We start from the raw sequence: 22664 nt of genomic DNA, 5'->3' as shown, positions 1-22664 counted from the left end.
TCATATATATATTCAATGAAACTTGAACCCTCAACCTCAATGAGGAAAGATAACACCTGATACCTAGACTAGAAGTCATTTGATAAACAGGTTACAATTTAATAAAAACAACTCTAAACGAGCATGAAACAGTAAATGGTGAATTTTGATTTTTTTGAGATTCATAAATATGAAAAAAAGAAAAACACAAAATTCATAATAAAAACTTAGAGTGGTTAAAATTTAAATAAAAAATGGGATATCTAAGTGGAACAAACCTATACATGGTTAGTAATTATCAATATCATCCAAATTTAAGAAAGAATATTTTATAAACTTTATAACAAAATTATTTAGGTTAGTTTTGGCATGCTAGTTTATTTATAAGTTACACGTAACTTATTAAAAAAAAACTAGATTATAAGCATGTTTATAAGTTATTATAAATTATTTTTGTCGGCTTAATAAATATTACATTGGAATATGCTAAAAAAAATAGCTTAGTTTCGCAAATTAAACACAATAGATAGTTTATAAAAGATGGTTATGAAATCTTAGTAAAAAAAACATATCAAATAAGTCACAAATATAACACCAAAGTCAAAATTATAAAATATAATTTGAGCTTTTATACTTTATAACATTTTTTTTTAAGAGTTTGGGTGTATAAAAGTAAAGCAATATCGCCCTTATAAAAGAAAGGAAAGCGAATGATGGCTACTAAAATTCTAAACTTTCCATTCTCATGTATCTTTCTCCACCCCTTTAAAAGTTTCCCCCCAAAAGCATGATTCCATTTCCATCAAATCTTCTTCTCTTTTCCCCAATTCCAATCTTTCTCATAATCACTTCTACCCAAAATCCATCAACAATGGGAGTCAAATCATTCGTCGAAGGTGGAATAGCATCAATAATCGCCGGATGTTCCACCCACCCACTTGATCTCATCAAAGTCCGGATGCAGCTCCAAGGAGAAAACCACGCCACCGGCAGAGGCGGAATCACCCGCCCTCCACGCGTCGGACCCATTTCCGTCGGAATGCGGATCATTCGACAAGACGGCTTCCGCGCGCTTTACTCCGGCGTCTCCGCCACCATGCTCCGCCAGACCCTATATTCCACCACCCGAATGGGCCTCTACGACATGCTGAAAACCAAATGGACTGATCCAAACACCGGGATCATACCTCTATGGCAGAAGATAACCGCCGGACTTATCGCCGGAGGAATCGGCGCCGCTGTCGGAAACCCCGCCGACGTTGCAATGGTACGAATGCAAGCCGATGGAAGAGTCCCCCCTGCAGAGCGTCGTAATTACAAAAGCGTATTCGACGCGATATCACGAATGGTGAAAAACGAAGGAATCGGTAGCCTGTGGCGGGGCTCATCCCTTACGGTGAACCGAGCAATGCTGGTGACGGCGTCGCAGCTGGCGTCGTACGATCAGATGAAGGAGACGATACTAAACAGGGGTTGGATGAAGGATGGGCTTGGAACCCATGTTACGGCGAGCTTTGGTGCAGGGTTTGTTGCGGCGCTTATGACGAATCCGGTGGACGTGATTAAGACACGAGTGATGAATATGAAGGTGGTGGCCGGAAAAGCTCCGCCGTATACGGGCGCCGTTGATTGTGCCCTGAAAACAATTAAAGCAGAAGGGCCGATGGCGCTTTACAATGGTTTCATTCCGACGATATCAAGACAAGGACCATTTACTATCGTGCTCTTTGTCACACTGGAACAGGTGCGAAAATTGCTCAAGGATTATTAAACAAAATTATATTTCTATTTGTTTTTTTTAATTTAATTACTGGATTTTAGAAATGATTTTGAAAACCATCCATTATCTTTTATATTTTTAGAAATATAATGGTTTTGAATTATTATTTTTGTGATTTTAAAATCCAGTGATAATTTTTTTTAAATATCGAAATATTATTGTTATTTTAAAATCCTGTGATATAAATCTATAATTAGTTTGTTTAGGTATTTGTACTCTTAAATTCAAATATTGATTGTATTTTATAGATGTATATTATTATGCACAAAAGATTGTTATTGGGTTGTTTTTAAATATAGTAATTAGCAAACTTTTCATTTTAAGCACATGTATATCTTTTTATTTTTATCATGAAGTATGTTGAACTTGGACAAGGTAAGGTATAATGGTATCATTGGTATGTGATTAGATGCAGTAGATAATAATAATATTTATTGAGTTGTTTATCAATATAGTATATTGAATAATACTTTATCATAGCAATATAATACAAATTAAACAATAAGAGTAAATAACTAAAATCGGTTCTTGTGGTTTAGTTAAAATTATGCTTTTAGACCTTCTCTTTTTTTCACTTGGATAGTTCATGTGAGATTTTTTGTTAAGTGTATCGATGTATCCCCTGTATTAATTATTCTTTTATAAATAGTTCATGTGAGATTTTTTTGTTATGTGTGTTGGTATGTCTTTTGTATTAATTTATTCTTTTATAATAAGTTATAATAGCAAATAACAAAATGGGTCCCACTTATCCATCCCCTCACACTCATCGTCAAGATCACCCTCACCTCTTTAATCCTAACCCACTCTTGAATTCTTCTTCATGGCCTTTAGTATTTTTACACTGAACATAGAACACCAGTGAACCATTGCTTCCAACATAGAACACCAATGAACCATTGCTTCCAACCAGTACCACAACCACTGCCATTGACAACCAACATCACTACTGCCATCGATAACCACCATCACCACTACCACCAACCTTCTTCCATCACTGTCGATAAGTACCTAACACCGCTTTCACCATCAGCCTTCTTCCTTTGTCATCCTCAAAGTTGTAGAACTCGTTACTCGATACCTGCTCGGTCGACTGGGGAGTAGCGAGTACTCGGAGAGTACTCGGATTCAGTATTTCATGTAGAAATATTTTTAGGAAAATTATATATGTCAAAATCATAATTTGATTGAAGTATATAACAAAATTAGATACATGTGAATGCATAAAAACTGAAATACACATAAATGTCTCACTTCATAAATAATTACTGAAAATTTAAGATATATATATATATATATATATATATATATATATATATATATATATATATATATATATATATATATATATTGTAGCACCCGGTTCCTGGTACGTAAATCTTATTTGAGTATTTCCCTTCTTTTAGCCTTGGACTCGGCGAGTCATAGGTCCGACTCGCCGAGTGGATGCGGGACCCGGGACACGTTTAAGTTGGCGACTCGGCGAGTCCATATCCTGGACTCGGCGAGTCACAGCTGTTGGATGAAACCCTAAGTTTCAGGGGTTTGCACTCTATTTAAGCGATTTATTCGCCCCAGGCCAGCCCCCATTCTCTCCCCAGAGCTCCCAACCCTCGTTTATGCTTGTTCTTTGAAGAGTTGAAGCTTTGTTGTGTGCTTTTGAAGGTTTTGAAGAAGAAAGGAAGTAGATCCAGAAGAAGGGAAGCCATCCAGGCATTATTGTGTTCTTCCAGCAGTTCCTTTGAGGTATAACCCGTTTTCCCCATGATTCTATGCTTAGTACTTCATTTAGGTCATTCTTGGACAAATCCCCAAGCTTGTATGTGCATTATATGTCGTAATAAGATGTTTGGTCTCTGGATCTAGGCAAGATTGAGCTCCAGGAGCTCAGATCTGTTAGCTTTATGGCCCCATGTTGCTTGTTCACCCTAGATCTACCCTTTTGAGGCATTTTGAGCCCTAAAATCCATATTGGTGAATATCCACACGTAAAGTTGGAAACTTTACGTGTGATTCGTGTCCTAGAAGTCCAGATCTGTGAATGGCATGGACTGGAATCGAGCAAATCTGTGTATTTAGTGGGTGCATGGCAACGACTCGGCGAGTCGTGCATGTGACTCGGCGAGTCTGTTCGCGAGTCTCCGAGTTTGTCCCCTTTTCGTAGTGTCGAGTGAGCAGTGAGTCACGGGGTGTGACTCAGTGAGTCAGAAGCTGAACTCATCTATGGAGGTACTCGGCGAGTCAATGCCCTGACTCGGCGAGTTCAAGGCAATCTCCTTAGATCAAGAACAGACTCGACGAGTTGTTCATACAACTCGGCGAGTCTTAGCATAGGTGTTCATCGGATGAAGATGAACTCGATGAGTTGTTCATATAACTCGGCGAGTAGGAGGAAGGACTTGAATATCAGTTTAGAAGGAGAACTCGTCGAGTCGTCGCCTAACTCGACGAGTAGGAACGGGATCCAGGACAATCGTTTGGGTGGTGACTCGGCGAGTTGGAAAGCCAACTCGGCGAGTCGGGTCAACTGAAAGTTGACTCTGACTTTGACTTAGGGCATGGTCAGGGGTGAAATGGTCATTTTACCCAAAGGTCAGTGAGCAGTGTTTGATTGAGTATGTTGTGGGAATTGCAGCCGGAGGATTTCCGGAGCAGCAGCAGCAGTAGGCAGTCAGTTCCCGATCAGATCAGCAGCTACTTCGAGGTGAGTTACCTTCCAGTAGCGGTGGGTCTACAGCCACAATGCCGGCCCACCAGTAGGAGTTATATGTAGATGTTTGTCTCTGTGATATTCATCTAGGGATTACTACTACCTGTGTTATGTTATGTGTTAGTATAATATGATGCTATGTGCTAGTGACATTAGGGGGAGATAGTCCCCGAGGTACCCGATCGGTAGGGCCGAAGGGGTAGTTATACCCAGTCATGATAGATAGATTCTGATCTTACGATATTTGTTATGTGGTAGTAGTAGAGGGAAGGAATAGTTTCCCAGTATCCGGTCGAGAGGACCGAAGGGGAAGCCAGCACCCAGATATGCTAGGCAGTATCCGGTCGAGAGGACCGAAGGGGAAGCCAGCACCCAAATATGCTAGGCAGTATCCGGCCGAGAGGACCGAAGGGGAATCCAACACCCATATATGTTAGGCAATGTCCGGTCGAGAGGACCGAAGGGGTAGGTCGGACACCCAGATATGCCTGACAATATATGTATGTTATGAGATTATGGTATGTGGTGCGGTGGGGGAACTCACTAAGCTTTGTGCTTACGGTTTTCAGTTTTGGTTTCAGGTACCTCCTCAGCTAGGGGAAAGGAGCCGGCGCGATAGCAGCATGTCACACACACACTCTCCGGTTTCCGCATTTACGAGCTTCACTGGGATTTGTACTCTGATATTTTGATTGGGTGTATGAACTGGTTTTTAGACATGGTTCACTTTGTGTTATGGTTTGATCAAACAATGTTTTTAGTTATTAATATTTTCTAAAGTAATGTTTTAAAACAAAATTTTTGGTCGTGAAAATTGGGTTGTTATATATATATATATATATATATATATATATATATATATATATATATATATATATATATATATATATATATATATATATAGTAATAATCACATGTGTGTGTTAAATAATAAATCATTAAGTGTATTATACATATTAATCTTAAAATTCTTCATTTTTTTCTCTTTTTATGACAATTTTGACCCTTTGACCGAGTTTGATCGATTTTGACCGAGTTGGCCGAGTTTGACCGAGTAGGCCCGAGTAATACCGAGCAGGACCAAGTTAGAGAGATGTTGACCGATTTTTGTCCGAGCTTGACTTAATCCGAGTTTTTTTGCCAAGTTCACATTACTCGCCTCAGTGGAGGGCTGATTCTGAGTACTCAACCGAGTAGGCCGAGTTTTGCAACACCGGTCACCCTCAATAACCTAACACTATCGCCAGCATCCTTCCCTCACTCATCTATGCCGATACAACCACTTCATTTCTTTTTTTTTCAGTTCGAATAAATTCAACATGGGAAATTCGATTTAGGGTTTGTGTTTTTCCTGATTAAATTTGAGCAAACCGGTTCTTGGTTTGTATCGATGATCTCAAACCCACCTTTTCCTTCCTTCCATTATCAAACCCAATGACTTCTCCTTCATTAAGGTTTTAGTTTCATGATTTCACCTTAATTTTATTTTTTATTGTTTTATTTTTCACTTTTTCAATTTAGCTTTTTTGGAAAAAAAAAATTAAAAAGCTTGTAAAATGTAAGTTTTTTAAGGAAAAAATTGTTGAGGAAACTTTAGGGAAAAAAAAGACAAAAGGTTAATAAAATTTAGAAGGTTATCATAGACCATTAGGAAGTTCCAAAAAAAAATTGTAAAATATAGTGGTTTTTTTAAAAAAAAGAAAGACAAAATTTTATAATTGGTCCATATGGTTTGCAAAATATCTCATTTTGAAGATTTTCATGGAAAACATCATGTCATTGGTCCGTGTGGTTTGCAAAATTATATGTAAGGTCCTCCTATTGTTAAATCTAATTTTTCTGTTGTTAGATTTTAATAAAAATGACTATTTGACCATTCTACCAAATTTGCAATATACTACAACCTCAAGGACCATTTGTGTTATTTTGTAAATTTGAAATTTTATATATATATATATATATATATATATATATATATATATATATATATATATATATATATATATATATATATATATATATATATATATATATATATATATATATAAAAGTTCAACAATTTGATAATTTTTTTTTATCTTTTTGACATTTTATTTTCTATTTTATAATTTTAGTTATTTATGGTTTTTTTAATGTTTTTATTTATTTTGATGCAAGTAAATAAACTTAAATTCAATAAACCATGTTGAAACCGTTTTTCTTTAATTTTTCTTATTGGTGAATTGAAGCATTAATGTTTTTTTTTCAATTTTGTCGTTACGGTTCAGGTTTTTTTTTACTTGGATACTTTATAGCTAAATCGTTAGCAACTTTATGTTTGCATTTATCATTATCATTATTTCACTTTTTTTCTATTTTTTTTTATAATTTTAGTTTTTTATTATTCTTCTATTGTTTTTATCATGGTTGTCAAAATCGCGATCCTGATCGTAGGCTCGTACGATCCTACGTTCCTAGGTATGAAAAACGATCCGGATCGTAAAATGATCGTATTTGGGGTAGGATCGCAGGTGGGATCGTAAGATCGTAGGTAGGATCGTAGGATCGAGATCCGATCCGATCCTACCTCCCCTTGATTTTTTTTTTTTTTGCAAATGAAATTTTTTTTACCACTTTATGTTATTTACCCTTTACTAATCTATCATTTATCATTTTTTATTGTGACTTATGACTAATATTTTGAAGTTTTTATAACTTTTGAACGAAAAATTAAATGTTTGAAATATTTTTCATTATTAAATATTATAAATTAAAATTATATTTTATTTTGTGGGATCATAGGATCTCGATCCCGATCTTACGATCTCGATCTTGCAAAACCAAAAACGATCATAGGTAGGATCCCGATCTTGACAACCTTGGTTTTTATTTATTTTGATTCAAGTAATGAAAAATAGAAAAACAAAACTCAAATACCAAAATTGTCATATACTCTAATATATTAAGACATTTTACACTTTTCATATGTTTTTGGTTTTTTCCGTATTTTTTTTAATTTTTTCTTATTATTTTTTTACTTTTTCTCGTATTATTTCTTTAACTTTTTTTCCTATTTTAATTTTTTTTGATGTTTCATTTTATTTTTCATCAATTTGATAACTTTTTTTGACAGTTTCTAAAAAGTTTAAAATGTATTAATATATTAGAGTATATTACAATTGTAGTGTTTGACTTTTTTTGGTTTTCAATTTTTTTATAATTTTGGTTTTTGTAACTTTTTTTTATTTTGATTCAAGTAAATAAAAAATTTATATTTATATTTTAATTTTAGTCGATTTTTTTTCATTATATTTTTTTCTTCTTTAGTGGTTATTTTATATATGTTACGACAAATTATAATTAAAAAAAATCAAACGGTTTGTCTATTGATAATTAATGTTTCAATGTGTAATATTTGCGATTTATATTTATTAAAATAGGAAAACTAGCTAATATTTTTAAAATGTAATTTGCAAATTAAATCATATTTCTATATGAGAAATCAATAGTTTAAATTCAATATAATATTTTTCAATTTGATAATAGACTGAAATAAAAAATAAAAAATAAAAAATAAGAGTCAAACTCTACAAAAAAAAATTATTACAATATTTTAAATTGAAGTTTTTTTTTTCATTTATTTGAATCAAAATAAATAAAAATATTAGAAAAACTATAAATATCTAAAATTATATATATATATATATATATGTGTGTGTGTGTGTGTGTCAAATTTATATTTAAAATTTATATATATATATATATATATATATATATATATATATATATATATATAAGATTTAAAATTTACAAAATTACACAAATGATCATTGTGGTTTGTAGTATATTGCAAATTTGATATTACAAGGATAAAATAGTTTTTTTCATTAAAATCTAACAGTTAAAAAGTTAAATTTAACGGCAGTCTGATCTTTCATGTAATTTTGTAAACAACAGGGATTAGTGGCGTAGCGTTTTCCATAAAAGTCCTCAAAGTGAGATATTTTGCAAACCACAATGACCAATTATGAAATTTTGTTAAAAAAATTGTTAAAGGTTTTTAAAAAAAATAACAAAAGGTATTATACGACCATTATGAAAAAAAGACAAAAATGCTCCTTACGGAACAAACAAAATGGTCCCTATCGTGGATGCCCCTTAGATGAATCCATTAAGTTGAAATTTTTTTAGATAAGGATCATTTCTGCCAATTTTTTGAAACTTGTCGGAAGATCATTTGTGAAATATTACACAAGGACCATATGCGAAATTTTAAATAAATCTATCAAATCTTGTATTAATTACCATAAATCAAATAAAAAGGCAAAAAAACATAGAAAATGTAATGTTTATATAAATAAAAAATTAAAACTTATAAATTTTTATCATCATACAAATATATTTTATTTAATATATAAATAATTTTTGTTGTCTAGACTTTATCTAAAATATTCAAACTACAATATGTTAGTGCATGAAAGTGTTCCTTAGACAATCTGAGATGTGAAGAAATTCTGAGCTGACATAGCGATTCCGAGATGGTCTCTCACTCCGAGATGAAGCATATAGGAGTGAAGACTCCAAAATGGAGAAGTGATCCAGAAATCACTTCTCAACCAAGATGAAGATGATGATTCAGAGACAGTTGGTAACCGAGATGTGAAGACTCCGAGATCATTCCCCATTCCGATATGGAACCTTATTTCAGATTTGAAGTGAAGATTAAGAGACTAAGACTCAGAGACGACTAGTTCTGAGATGCCTTGGATTCGCAACCTAGTCAACTTTCCCTGACATGAAGAAAGTTCTTTTTATTGTATTCCATTTTTAGTAATTCATAGATTCAGAGAAAATCAACTTTATCAAGATTTTGTTTACTGATTCAAGTTCTTTTTATTCTATGTACTTGTCTTGTATCGACTCTTTTAATTATACAAGGAATGTCAACCATGTACTTAAATAAGATTTAACAAAAAAAAAAAAACAAAACAAAAAAAAAAAAAAAAAAAAACACCTCGTTTGTGCATCAAAGAATTCTTCACTTCACTCTTAATTTTTGTCAATCATCTCTCATATATTCTTTCTATTCTTGATTTCTTACTTTGTTCATACTTTAATTTATTTAATCCACTTGAATACTTTGTTAAAGTTATTTACTTCAAGTCTTGATTGGTTTAACCAGACTTAACTGGATTTTTATTACTAGCATTCATTGATATTATTGATTAACTCAATATTCACTTCAAGACTTGTTTGAAGGTTCAGAGAAGATGAAGGACAAGAGATTGACATTTGTGGTGAACAACTTCGACACTTTCACAACCACTCTTAGTGAATCAGTTACATCTGCATCAAATCGATACATAATCGTTGTGAACAACATGACTGCTCATGGTGTTGTTCGCACTCCGCTTGAGTACAACCAATTCCCTTCGTTGTCGTCCTCTCTTGTCTTCTCTGTTTAAATATGTAATTTACAGCATGCCATCAACAACCCTTTTACATCTAGATTTCAGATCTATACTCCATTTGTAGATCTAAATTTCGACAACTCTTCTCCATTCTCTGGTGGTGATAAGCGGTGATTGTAAGAGTTGAGAAAGAAGATAGGACACAGATCTAGGGCTTCGATTCTACATCTCAGTCCCTCTGGATTTTGCATCGATGTAGTGATTTCATGATTGATTTTAGGTTTTGGGACTTCACCTTGAAAATCATTGTCGATTAAAGGTTTTAGATTAGGATTTAGTGTTAATTATAGGTTCTAGATTCTGGTTCTAGTATCATATTTGGGTTTGAGTTTTGGATTTTGGTTATAGTATTAGATTTGGTGTTGAAGGGCGATGATTGGTTAAGGTGCCGATAGTGAAAGGAGATGGTTGACTGAATTGAGAGAGAGAGAGAGAGAGAGAGAGAGTATATGAGAAATGATATAATTTTTTGATATTTATAATTAATCTAATTTAATTGATAAATGATAAATAAGTGAAAACATAAAATAGAAAATGACAATATGGTCTTTTAAAATGAAACGAATGACTAAAATGATAAGGACTTAGAATATACATTTTACTCGAAATTGAGCATTGCAGATGGCATGAAGTCTCGTAAAGCATCACAACTTCGTACATTCATTTCGAATTAGGGCAAACATCACAACACACAGGTTAGTGATGTTAGTCTCTATTCGATAAACATAACCAACTGCAATCACATTTTACTCCCCCAAAACCATCTTCCATCTCTTCCTTTTCAAACTCTCATAAACTCTAAAGAAATAAGTTGATAACAAAATCAATCAACCAAAACTTGCAAGTTGATTTTCCCACTAAAAAAACAATCAAATCAATATAACCCTCAAAACAAACTACTCTTTTCATTTTTTTTTCACAAGTCATGTGTCTCACATCAGCTAAAACACCGTCATAACTACATCTACATATCTTGGAGTCATATCTCTCTTCATAAAGCCCGTTTTGGAGAGATATTGTAGTTGTTGAAGAAGTTCCTATACAAACTACTACTAGTACTATTTCATTTCATGAATCTTTACATAACATGGATTGCACTTCTTTTATTGATGTGGGTGGCTCCACATCTTTATCTGTCAGCATGTATCCCACCAATGATTGCATTTCCGATGCAAATGTTTCATTCAAAACCTACCCATATAAATATATAAATAAATAAATATAATATCATTGATAAAAAAAATTGTTAAAAGAAATAGTTTTTACATACCAAGAGTGCAACTCGTGAGGCTTTATAAGACCAATTCTCTTTCCTTTTCTCCAACACCCTCAGCACATCCTGTTTCATAATAACAACATTAAATTATCAGAAAACTAAATAAAGAGATTAGGATGAATCATGAGTGATGTTTTTGGATATGGATATGCCACCTGTCCCATTCGATCCCATAAAGCTCTACAAAAGAGTGTAAAGACATTAAAGTCAAGAAAACCATGGAGATCACTTATTATCTTTATCAACACATCCTTTAAAGGCTGCATTCTGCTTCTTATTTCTGATTCACCAACACTCTCTTTTGCTTCTTGGATTACCTTCTTCAGGTTTGTTCCATTTTGCAACCTTGTCTGTATACATTAAGTCATAAACAACATACAAAAAAAAAACAAATGAAAGGAAAAAAGTTTCTAAATTTAGTATATCCTCACATTTCCAGCAAGTTTCTCAATAGCTGATTGCTGATAGTTTCTAAATTTAGTTTTCAGCATTACAGTTACTTCACTAAGAAGCTCTCCTGGAGCTGCATTTTCACTCTCTGAAACTGAAACACACACATGCCTTGATTTAAACTGCCTTTCTATTTCTGGTTGTAGCACATCCAGCATCTTCTTTATTAAATTAAAAAGACTTCCTAACTGAAAAAAAAAATAGAACAAATAATATTTCAAATTGTTATATATTATATTATTTTATTTTATTGTTTGTAGATTTATTACCTCTTCGGGGAAAGTATAAGGCAATGAGTTTCCTTTTGCGATTCTTTGAACATATTGTACTGCTTTAACTGGGATTGTGTTTTCCTTCAATGCAGATAAAATTTCACTATACTGTTTCTCCAGAGTTTCCATAATTACCCTTTCAGCATCTGCTATTACCTATTGATAATAATAATAATAATAATTAAATCTTTATAGATTTATCAAATTAAATTACCTTAATAAGAAAAAGTAATGTGATAAGAAATGAAAGTAGAATGCATTGGAGTATGTTCTTTGGCATAAAAATAATACCTTCTCCAAAAGCAAAGTATATTGAGGCCAACGAGAAACAATAACTTGAAATTCAGCCAATGTCTCTTTAAGTTTCTCATACATATCATCAACAAAAACAGATGTTGAATTTTGTGCTACAACACCCTGTAATTTTCATTGCAATTTTTCAAAGTATAAAGTCCTAATACGAAAAAAAATAATAATAAATAAATAAAAGAACAATGCTATAAAAATGCACCTTATCAAGTTTGCAAGATTCAAGTAATTCAAGGTGTTTGTCATGAATCCTGCGTGTTATATAAACATGGAACATCTCTTTCGCATCAACACCACCTTTCACAAAACTGCAATTTAATTCATTATTAAATATTAACAAAAACTCAAATCCAAGAATTTAGACTAATCTACAACTTTGGTCCCTGAGTTTAGCAAACTTTTTTCAGTTTTGGTCTCGCTATGTTCAAACCAAAATAACATAGTTTTTTTTTAAAGTTTTGGACCAAGGGCAAAATGGTCATTTTAAAATTTTAACAGCAGGGTAGTTAGATATTTAAGGATTTATATACCAAAATCATTATAAAAGTAGAAAATTAGGGACCAAAACCAAAAAAAGTCAGTGGCCAAAATTGTAATTTACTTGTGGAATTATAGAGAAAAAGCATTTACCTAATATTCCAGGAATCAAGATCCCTCTGAAAATCACAAGTTGTGATAATTAAATCTGTGACAGGTGGCGAGAGGCTAATGGGTGGACACGCAACAAGAAATGCACGCATTCTATTGCAAAGCTCTGTGCTATAAAGAGCTGAAGAAAGATTCGGAAGGTCTACAAAACTATTTTTAAAAAAGAAGATAATCAATAACCAGTAATAAAATAATAATAATAATAATCAAATTTAGTATCATATATATATTGCTTTACCTTGGAAGCACATGCTGATTATTTATTTTTATGTCACTTGCAATTTCATTTCTGAAATTTAAACAAAGAGACTTCATTTTCTGATAAGCAGATGAGTAAGCAATCTGGTCAACTGTTGACTTTTCAGTTGTAGTGGAGACAAATTCGTTTGTTTCTGCCAGGTGTCTTGCTAAAATCTTTCTTACAGCAGTCTGTAAAAAAGGATGCTTGGATAAATAATATGGAGGGTAAATAAGGAAAATGATAAAAAAAGGTTGTGAACTGTAATACCTGAAAATATTTACACAGCTGCAATTGAGATTCTGGAGATTTGATGTCATGCAAAAGGGTGTAGAGTTTTAAAGCAGGTTTTAAAGCAGGAGATATGAATCCAGATGAAGGTTTATGTGATTCTGTTAATCCTGATGATGAATGTTCATCTAGTGATTTATAGTTTTCAAAAACTAAAGCAATTGTTTCTTCAATTTCATCAGAAAGTGACACCAACATCCGATTCTGATCAATAAGTTAAAATCAATCATAAAGATATTAACCAATTAACCAATTAATAATTAATAATTAATAAACATGAAATGAATGATTCTAACCTCTTGAACACTCAAAGTCCCATTCATTTTCCCTTTCTTGATTACTGGAGACAATAAATCATACACCACATTTAAACAATCTGCAGTTGGTGTAGCAACATCCATAACATATGAAAGATATCTGAAAAACCAATATACATTAAAAAAATAAATAAATAAATAAAACATGAGTTTCAAACTTTTGATATTTTGATTTTAAAGTTACCTTAGTTTTGTATATGCATCAGAAACTCCATAGTAAGAAGCAAATTCAGTCACCAACCACTTCCATGATCCATGAAGTAGAAGCTTTCTTTGTTGAAAATTTTGGATTTTCATTGCTGCTTCTAACACTGAGTCATATGCTATAGTTTCAGCCACAATTCCACACTACAGAAACAAATTTGGATTATATATTATTAGAAACTTTTCTTATAGATTTATAATTTACAATATTTTTTTTACCTTAACATTGTTGTTTTCATCTGTAGTAGTTGAATACTGCATGTGTAATTGTATTCTTCCAACAAGTTCATGTTCAGGTTCATGGTATATTGGCCACCATCTTAGCTTATCCCCCTATAATTTCAGACATTTATAAAAAATATTATATATAATATATAGTCAAAATTATAGTCAAACATACATACCACATCATCAGTTATGTCTGCTATCTGTGCTTTGACATGTCCACAATACTTTCCTTTTGAATCAGTAACTTCAATAAGCAGATCATCTCTCATGCCATCTGGCAAGCTGCATTTAAAAATTATTAAATGTAATTTAAATTTTAAAAAATCTTTCAACTTTTTATGTAGAAGGAAAAAAGAGAGGGAAAATGCACACACAATACATGAGTTTCACTGCTTCCTGGCTGCATACGTGTCACATCACCATCAGATGAACTTTTTAATCTTAAAGAACATACGTATGTTTCTGCATTTTATCAAAAAATATATATAATTTGATAAGTATTTATGAAAATGAAAAAGGGTATTAAGAATTTAAGATTTAACATACCTTCTGGTGCTTCAGGAGGTGTTGGAGAATTATGCAAACTTGTTATGCCTACTTTTAAGAGGCCTGATATATCTTTTAAATACTGTGTTCCAAAGTGTAAATAAGCAAGGCTTTGATGTGAAAGTGATCCATTTGTAGAAAAATTTGGTGTCACACGAACTCTTCTTATTGCTTCCCACTCCGAATGTATTGTTGATTTTGTGGAGGATAATCGCCGATTAATTTTTTGTAATTTCATCAATGGAGGTTTTTTAATTGATGAAAAAGTGCAACCATTTGGTGGATCCAACACCATTTTAACCTTTCTCACTGCATCACAAATTCACTACAGTTTTTATAGGAAACATGAAATTCTTGATGATATATGAAGATCGAACTTGAAAGTTACCTTGAACTTTCAACTTTCCAAAGGTTTTTTGGGGTTTTTTAGGAACTCCTGTAACAACTAATTCGGAACATTTTTTGCTCAATAACTCTTCTTCTGGTTGTAATAGATATTGTTCCAAACTATGACACAGAGAACATTGTTGCAAATTTCTTTAATTACATTGGTATATGACTATATATATTAGTATCCAAAGTAAAAAAGATTACCAGAAAGCGGATCGAAGGAGGGAACATTCATTTTTTAAGAAGGAAACAGCTTCAGGGCTTCCTATGGACCAATTTTTTAGACAGAGACGAACACATGCTTCATAGGAGATAATAGCACACCATGGTCCTAGCTCACTGAAATCAGTTCATGGTGTAGAACATTTGTATAAAACTATAAATGTTAAGTTAACTATGGTAAAGTTAAGTAGAAAGTATGTTCGCAAAAAGCTAGAATTACAAATGCTATTAGCTACCTTGTGTGGAATGCAGGAAGGCGAACAGGTTTCTCAAGATCTTCAACACTGGGACCCATTAGACCTAACATCAGTGAAGAAAGCATTACTCCAGATAGAAACCAATTGTACAGTTTGAGTTTTCAGATCAAATAGTAGTGAGCTTCAATGTTGAACATTACAGGAAACAACGAAATTCAATAAAGTTAAAAGATACTTACCAGGTTTTAATCCCAAAATCTACACTGCAATCGGCTTTTTCCCTCGATATCTCCCTGCTCAAATATCTCGATACCTAAAATTAAGAAGGTCGGGGAAAGCCTTTGAACGATGAGATATTTCTATATGTGTGTGCGCATTCACAACGTGAATGCAAAAGGTAAAGATCTCCCCGCTGATCGTGAAACCATAGGATATTGAGAAATGATTGAACTATATCAACATTATTGTTATACGATTCCAGTGAATAATGTGATTTCATTAAGCCTACTTTTTAGTTCACACACAAGAGAGTTAAAGAATTCACAAGATTTAGATGAAAAATGTCGAGAAACGTAATGATTTAGTTGCCATAAACATAAAACTTGAATAAGATTCACTGCAAGCATTATGATAGATGTGAAAAAGGAAAGTAAATAGAAAGAGTTATCACCTCAAAAGTTTTCCAGATTTCAACAGGAATCAAGCAAAATTCAACGCATTTGCTGGCTCTCTTTCTTGAGTGTGTGTGTGTGTGTGGAAATGGTTGTGTAGAGTCAAGAGTGCGGTGCCAGTGGTGAGGGGGCTGTCTTTTTCTTCTCCTTTTGGTTTTCATTAATTTATTTAGCTTTCTCCCCTCCCTTATTCCTTCAATTGGGGGGAAAAGTTCCTTCCACATCACACTTTTTTTCCCACAAAAAAGAAAAAGAAAATACTATTGGACATAATGTACTTTATTGAATATAGTTCTTTATTTCTTCGAGCTTTATTATGTGGTGATTCGATTTATTTTTTTTATTAGTCATTAATAGTTATATGTTTTTAAATAAAACAAATAAAACATAAATGTTCAATCAATAAAGAAACAAAGAAAAAGATTTAAGACCAAAGAGTAAGGATTCAAGTTTTGTTATAAATAAAATGTATAGATATAGTCACTTTTTAAATGATATATTGGCATGATTACAGGGAAAACATATCAAATGAACTTTGAATGATCACCTTAGTGTTCATATTTCATGACTAATCAAAATTTATGTTCTAGATCTATTCATGGGGTATACTGTTCGGTCACACGTGGCCTTTGAATTTTGGGACAAACCTATAATTTGTGTTGGTATTTTTACAAAATACATTTTTATGTGTTATCATTAAAGAAAATAAGTCGTTGATTATTTATATACACAATGTAACATTATGTTGCAATCTTGAAGCCATTTTAATTATTAAAAAATCAGCTAATAAAATTTTAATGATAAAATTATAAAATTTATCAACAATTTAAGAAAAGTATTTACATAAAAAATACAAAATTGTTTCTAATATAAATTATAGCAAACATTTTCATATTTTATAAACTCATCAAAAAGTAATAACAAATCAAGCCTTATAACGGTTTCAGTGGATCGCCAATGGTGTCCGTCTATATCTCAAAACTAAAGATTTTAAAATTTTATTTGTACTCGACCATCTCTCAATATAGATTAACAATTTGACTTGATTTCGATTAGAACGAGTTTCTTGAGAATATTAATTGTGAAAGTGTAATATATAAATTAGCTTCTAAAAATTTTAGAATGTCAATGTTTAGAAAATAGTAATACGCTGACTTTTTATCTTTTTTTTTTTGTTTGAAAACTTGTTTATAACAGTTTCAATTTATTACTAATGAGAGAATATATGATGTGTATGTGAATTCACAAGATTTTTGTTAGCAACTTCAAGTATTGAATTCAACGGTAGTAAATTTACTTAATAATATTTACAAGAAAAATTTTACGAGGCATCATTTTGATTTTCACACAAGGATTCCAAAATGTTAGTATCTGGCCTAGGTCTACTGAAGATAGGTCAAATACTCCCTATATATTATTACATTTTGGAATCAAAGAATCAAGGGATGGTTACCCGTATTAAGATACATGGCAACCATCGATCCAAATACTTCTTCGTTGCTATTAGTTACACGATAAGATTATTTGGAAACATTATGTGTGGTTGTTGTCAACCTTCTGTGATCCGATTACTTATCTAAAATTTTGTAGATTCAAGTGTTTCAAAATTGTTTGCGTCCTTTTATTGTAATTGATGGTGTTCATTTGAAAGATAAATACTTGGAAACTTTGTTTCTAGCTGTAGTGGAACTTCAAAAGCCGATTAGTCATTATACTAAGTATGTGTTGGGCGTGCCACGGCTAGCTTCTTTTTCGAAATTTTTTAAGTTGTCATATTTGGCAAGCCAAAAAGTAGTTTGTATAAGCTAGCTTTTTAAAAAACTACTTAGACTACCTTTTTATGAGTTTTTTTTTAATTTTACAAATATACCCTTTAATTAATTATAAAAACACATTCTTTTAAATGTCATTTTATATTTTCCAGCTAGTTTTACCAAACGTCATTTTTTATCAGCTAGATTTTTATTTAACAACTAGTTTTTCAGCTAGTACGCCAAACATAGCCTAAAAAGTTCTTGGTGGATTCAGAAATATGCAACTGACAACATAAAGGATATATGAAAAAAGGAATTCGTAAATATGCAACATAAAGGATATATGAAATCGACTCGTCTATCAATAGACTAGCTACAAAAATATATTAGACTTACAAACGAAGAAATGTAGAAATGTAAAATGTCAATTGAGTGGTAGAGTAGTTACTTATTTATATTTAGGGAGAATTTAATATATGCCCATTTTAAACATCAAAAATATCAAATTTTCCAGCTTAATTTCTCAATATTATATTTACCCTTCATAAACCTTCAAAATATCATATTTGTCCAAATCCTTTTTTATAGTGTTTTTAATATTTTATAGTCATTTTTATACCTTAGAATTATTATAATAATTAAAAATTTTAACCATATTATCCTTACGTCTATAATAATGGAATGTGAACTTCTAAATTGTTGGAACGTTGCCCTCTTGACAAACAAAAAGATTCATCTTCAACCCTCTCTATGGAATGTATATTTTGATTGTTTAGTTTTTGTTGTTGTTGATTATTATCATGTTGTAGATGAGAGATATTTTAGATATTATTATTGATATTTTGTTGTTTAAAAATTAAATATATTATATTTGGATGTTTAAGAAGGGTATATATGATATTTTGATGTTTAAAAAGGACATATATGATATTTTAAAATTTTATAAAGGGTAAATATGATATTTAAAAATTTTATGAAGGGTAAATTTGATATTTAAAAATTATGTTGGATAAATATGATATTTTGATGTTTAAGAAGGGTATATATTAAATTCTCCAATTATATTTAAATAATATTTTAATTTAAAAATATATAACATGTAACTATATCCGACCAAAAATCATTATTTATTTGCTTACCTTATTCATTCAAAATTTAATATGAAAAAAAAGAACAGTTCCTATTGGCCTTTTTTATCCCCCGAGCCCGACTACGCGGTATATTAGCCAGTTTTAGTATATTTGTGGGGTTTTACAGAAATAAAATTAAAAAATATAATATAATATAATAGTAATAATAATAACATAAATAAAAGGCACAATCATTGTCGATTAGTTATGCAAGAGAAGGGATATGACAGTGACAATGGTAAACATATGGCATATGCATTAAATTAAATTAAATGCATATATAGAATAGAATTATTCCTTGATGTTATTTTGTCGACGCATTGCATTATTGCATATGAGGATACTTTCATTTTTCAATTTTGATTAATTATGTTATTATTTATTTATTTATTTATGGATTCATAGTTATTTACATCATAGAATATTTACATGAACTAGACACAGATCTCTTATACATTAGAAATTTATATATTTTAAATTTGAAATTAAATTTCTAGAGTTATAAATTATAACAATGCAATTAGATTGGTAAAGGGGTAAAAACATTAAATAAATTAATATGAAAAAACTAGATATATGCGTTGAAATTACAAAATTGAACTCATGCACCATAATTATTGAATAGTTTGAAACAAATTATTACAAGTTAAAATTTAAATGATATTCATAATATCAACATATTTTTTTTAAAATAAAGAAAAACCACAATAAAGTCCCTACATATTGGCCTCATAATCGATTTAGTCCTTATATTTATTTTTTATTCAATTAAGTCCCAAATACCGGTAATCGTATTCAATTTAACCCTTTGACCCGGTCAACAGGTCATCCAACTTTCAAAAATTATATTTTGACCCAAATTTCAAAATTTATTACAAATTTGGTCTAAAATTTACACTTTTTGCTCAGATTTTAAATTTTGTTACAAATTTGATCAAAACTTTATCCTTTATGCCCAAAATTTAGAATTTTATTATGAATTCATCATAACTTTAGTTTTTTTACTACTTTTTTCTCAAAAAATTGTTTCTAATATGTTTTTTCTTTATAAAATCATATTTATATAAAAAACGTATTTTCACATAAAAATCTTATATTCTCTATATATAAAAACGTACTTTACAAAAAAAATATATACAAACACCTATCACCTTTATATATATATATATATATATATATATATATATATATATATATATATATATATATATATATATATATATATGCACACAAATAGGTGTGTATCTATTTTTTTTTATAAAATCGTGTTTGTTTATATTTTTTTGTAAAAATATGCTTGACTAATTTTTTATATAATACATGTTTGTATACATTTTATAAAAAGAGTCTTTAAATAATTTTTATATAATACCTGTTTGTATATATTTTATAAAATGTCTACAAACACGTATTATATAAAAAATTATTCATACAAGTTTTTATAAAAAAAAAATGTAAACAAACACGATTTTATAAAAAAAATATAGATAAAATAGGTGTTTGTATACATTTTTTTTTGTAAAATACGTTTTTGTATACATTTTTTTATAACAACGGATTTGTATATATTTATATACTTAATAAATATTTATTTTTATAACTAGATATTTCATATAAAAAAAAGTTTTTAAAAAAAGTTTTTATATAGAAAATATAAGATTTTTAAGTGAAAATACGTTTTTTTGTATAAATATAATTTTATAAAGAAAAAACTTATTAGAAACAATTCTTTGAGAAAAAAGTTGTAAAAATAACTTATTAGACTTTTTTCCCTCAAGCTGTATGAGTGTTAATGGAGGCCATGAGCTTAGAATAGCATTCTAGAGACCATATCATCAAATAAGGCCTTTGGACCTTTGCATGAGCACCAAGATTGTAACTTTACGTGATGTATGTGCTTGGAAGGACTGGATCTATGACTTGTTGGAACGAATCTGACCTCAGGAGTGAGTTTGAGTTTATGCATGGCATAGACTCGCCGAGTCCGAAGAACAGACTCGGCGAGTAGCATGAAGATTGTCCATAACCACTCAGCGAGTGGTCTTGCCGAGTTAAGGGGTTGACTCAGTGAGTCAGGGAGAGTCAGAGAGGGTTGACGGGTAGACTGAGTCAAGCTGGAACTCGCCGAGTTGTTCTTGAGACTCGGCGAGTTGAGTCGTGGTGGCCCCGCGATTCATGTCAGGTGGAACTCGTCGAGTTAGGGAAGTACTCGACGTGTCAAGAGAGGATCCTAGGGAGTCAATCAACACGTATAGACTCGCCGAGTCGCTCTAGTGCACTTGCCGAGTCCGGTCAAATTGACCGTTGACCAGAGTTGACCAGTGTTGACTTAATAGGGGTAGTCAACCTTAGTTGTGAAAGTGTTAATTAGAGATATATTGTGTTATAGGAGGATTATAGCTCGGGGGATCGAGCGCGAGTGATTTCCGGGATTTGCGAGTTATCGGGATACGCGAAGTGAGTCTTCTCACTATACTTTACCTTGAGTAGGTAATCAGAGTTATGTGACAGAGTATTTGTATGCTATATGTATGTTATGTGTTGTACTGCATTATTTCTATGTGATTTATGATGTGCATGTTTATAGAGTTGGAACCGGAAGGTTCACAAAGTTAGAACCAGAGGGTTCACAGAGTAGGGCCCACGGACCCATAGAGTTATAGCCTCGAGTGGCTAATATGTGTTATGTGTGGTATTTTGGGGAACTCACTAAGCTTTGTGCTTACAGTGTTGGTGTTATTTGTTTCAGGTACTAGTGATGACCGTGGGAATGCGCCAGCTTGATCAATACACACACGGGATTTTATGTTATTAGATCTTGGGATTTTTATATAGCATGGATTGAGTTTCAAACATTAATGTTTTTATGAATGTTAAATGAATTGTGTTTTTATGAAATGCGAAAAATTGTTTTGAAATTTACGGTGTTACAATGTGGCTTGGTATGTTGAGAGATGCCTAACCTGCAGGAAGGTCAAGGTGGAACACCAGAGTCCCCACGGCAAGATGCAACCGTTAGACATTCCCGTGTGGAAATGGGAGGATATCACCATGGATTTCATCACTAAGCTTCCCAGAACCCCACGCGAGGTTGATTCAATTTAGGTCATCGTGGATCGATTGACCAAGAGCACGCACTTCGTACCAATCCAGGAGAGCATTTCGGCCGAGAGATTAGCAAAGATTTATGTGTGGGAGATAGTGGCACGTCATGGGGTGCCCGTCTCGGTGCTGTCAAACCAGGATGTCCGTTTCACTTCCAGGTTTTGGAAGCGGTTCCACGACGAGATGGGTACTCTTCTTCATTTTAGCACCACTTTTCACCCTCAGACGGACGGCCAGAGTGAGAGGACGATTCAGACTCTCGAGGATATGCTTCGGGCATGTGTACTAGATTTCGGTGGTAGTTGGGATACGTATATTCCACTAACGGAATTTTCGTATAACAACAGTTACCACGCCAATATAGACCGACCTCCTTTTGAGATGCTTTATGGGAGGAAATGTATGACCCCCATTTGTTGGGGCGAGGTGGGTCAGAGAGTAATGGGGAGTACCGAGGTGGTACTCAAGACCACAGAGATGATATAGCAGGTCCGTAG

At 32.0% G+C, this 22664-nt stretch overlaps 2 protein-coding genes across 5 annotated transcripts; one reads left to right on the top strand and one right to left on the bottom strand.

Annotated features, from left to right (window-relative positions):
- The first annotated feature begins 707 nt into the window (after window positions 1-707).
- Window positions 708-5268, top strand: LOC111911572 (mitochondrial uncoupling protein 5). Of its 3 annotated transcripts, XM_052770042.1 has the most exons (4): window positions 708-1723; window positions 3425-3505; window positions 4395-4463; window positions 5051-5268. In XM_052770042.1, exons 1-4 carry the CDS (start codon window positions 767-769, stop codon window positions 5159-5161), a joined length of 1218 nt encoding a protein of 405 aa, XP_052626002.1. In that variant the 5' UTR covers window positions 708-766; the 3' UTR covers window positions 5162-5268. The 3 variants fall into 3 exon arrangements, with proteins under 3 accessions (XP_052626002.1, XP_052626003.1, XP_052626004.1); XM_052770043.1 differs by lacking the exon at window positions 4395-4463 and having other exon boundaries at window positions 709-1723; XM_052770044.1 differs by lacking the exons at window positions 3425-3505; window positions 4395-4463 and having other exon boundaries at window positions 710-1723.
- Window positions 5269-10742: 5474 nt separating this feature from the next.
- On the bottom strand, window positions 10743-16345 carry LOC111911573 (uncharacterized). 2 transcript variants are annotated; one of them, XM_023907325.3, is made up of 21 exons: window positions 16178-16345; window positions 15747-15820; window positions 15547-15610; window positions 15293-15427; window positions 15087-15205; window positions 14699-15007; window positions 14527-14614; window positions 14329-14434; window positions 14144-14257; window positions 13905-14068; window positions 13700-13820; window positions 13383-13607; window positions 13113-13303; window positions 12857-13024; window positions 12429-12534; window positions 12209-12334; window positions 11915-12073; window positions 11627-11833; window positions 11351-11545; window positions 11190-11258; window positions 10743-11110 (listed from the first exon to the last, which is right to left on the bottom strand). In XM_023907325.3, exons 3-21 carry the CDS (start codon window positions 15603-15605, stop codon window positions 10988-10990), a joined length of 2784 nt encoding a protein of 927 aa, XP_023763093.1. In that variant the 5' UTR covers window positions 15606-15610; window positions 15747-15820; window positions 16178-16345; the 3' UTR covers window positions 10743-10987. The 2 variants fall into 2 exon arrangements, with proteins under 2 accessions (XP_023763093.1, XP_042756141.1); XM_042900207.2 differs by lacking the exon at window positions 16178-16345 and having other exon boundaries at window positions 15747-15843.
- Window positions 16346-22664: the final 6319 nt, after the last annotated feature.

Source organism: Lactuca sativa, chromosome 3 (genome assembly GCF_002870075.4).
Source record: "Lactuca sativa cultivar Salinas chromosome 3, Lsat_Salinas_v11, whole genome shotgun sequence".
NCBI classification, from domain to species: Eukaryota; Viridiplantae; Streptophyta; class Magnoliopsida; order Asterales; family Asteraceae; genus Lactuca; species Lactuca sativa.
This window is presented reverse-complemented; position numbering and strand designations above follow the sequence as displayed.